The following is a 563-nucleotide window of genomic DNA, read 5'->3' as shown; positions in this document are numbered from 1 at the left end:
GGCCCCCCAGCTGCTGCTGCTGCTGCACCGGCGGCTCCGCGGCGCAGGCGGGGGATGCCTCAGGCTGAGCCTCCGTGAACGTCACCGAGCGCTTCTGCTCCGCTGGAGGGTGCAAACCCAGGAAACTCGGGTTAAAATTTGGGAAGAAATACACAAGAAAAGAAGAGGGAGATTCCATGGGGGTTTTACAACTAAGACAGGGTTTGTGGTTCCTTCCATCTTTATATAAGCTGTCTAATCTAAAATTCTTTTACCTTGGGTTTCCACTACTGCCACAGCAAGACTGGGATCTCCTGAAGTCTAGCTAGCACACCTATCCTTGTCATGGCTTAGTGAGAAAAATACCACCCATAACATCTTTCCATTCCAGAAGAATACACTGAGTTGAATTCCCATGTGATGCCCTCAAAAATAAAAGACCAACTGGCATGCAAAAAGATAGGAGAATTGCCCAAGGTTTTGCTGAAATTTTAAGAAAAACAAATGCAACAGATAGCCCCTCATTCCTGCAGACTCAGTCTACTAGCCAGGAATAACAGAAGAGCACTGACTAAAGACAGCTA

At 47.4% G+C, this 563-nt stretch overlaps 1 protein-coding gene across 1 annotated transcript in view; it reads right to left on the bottom strand.

Annotated features, from left to right (window-relative positions):
• Positions 1–563, bottom strand: part of UNC80 (unc-80 homolog, NALCN channel complex subunit) — a 17,863-nt gene that overhangs the window by 1,529 nt on the left and 15,771 nt on the right. The window contains exon 8 of the mRNA XM_031062773.1: positions 29–102. Coding sequence (XP_030918633.1) covers positions 29–102 — 74 coding nt within the window. The remainder of the gene's footprint in view (positions 1–28; positions 103–563) is intronic.

This window comes from Geospiza fortis, unplaced genomic scaffold, assembly GCF_000277835.1.
Source record: "Geospiza fortis unplaced genomic scaffold, GeoFor_1.0 scaffold461, whole genome shotgun sequence".
NCBI classification, from domain to species: domain Eukaryota; kingdom Metazoa; phylum Chordata; class Aves; order Passeriformes; family Thraupidae; genus Geospiza; species Geospiza fortis.
Note: the sequence above shows the minus strand (reverse complement) of the source record. Positions and strands in the feature narration are given on the sequence as shown.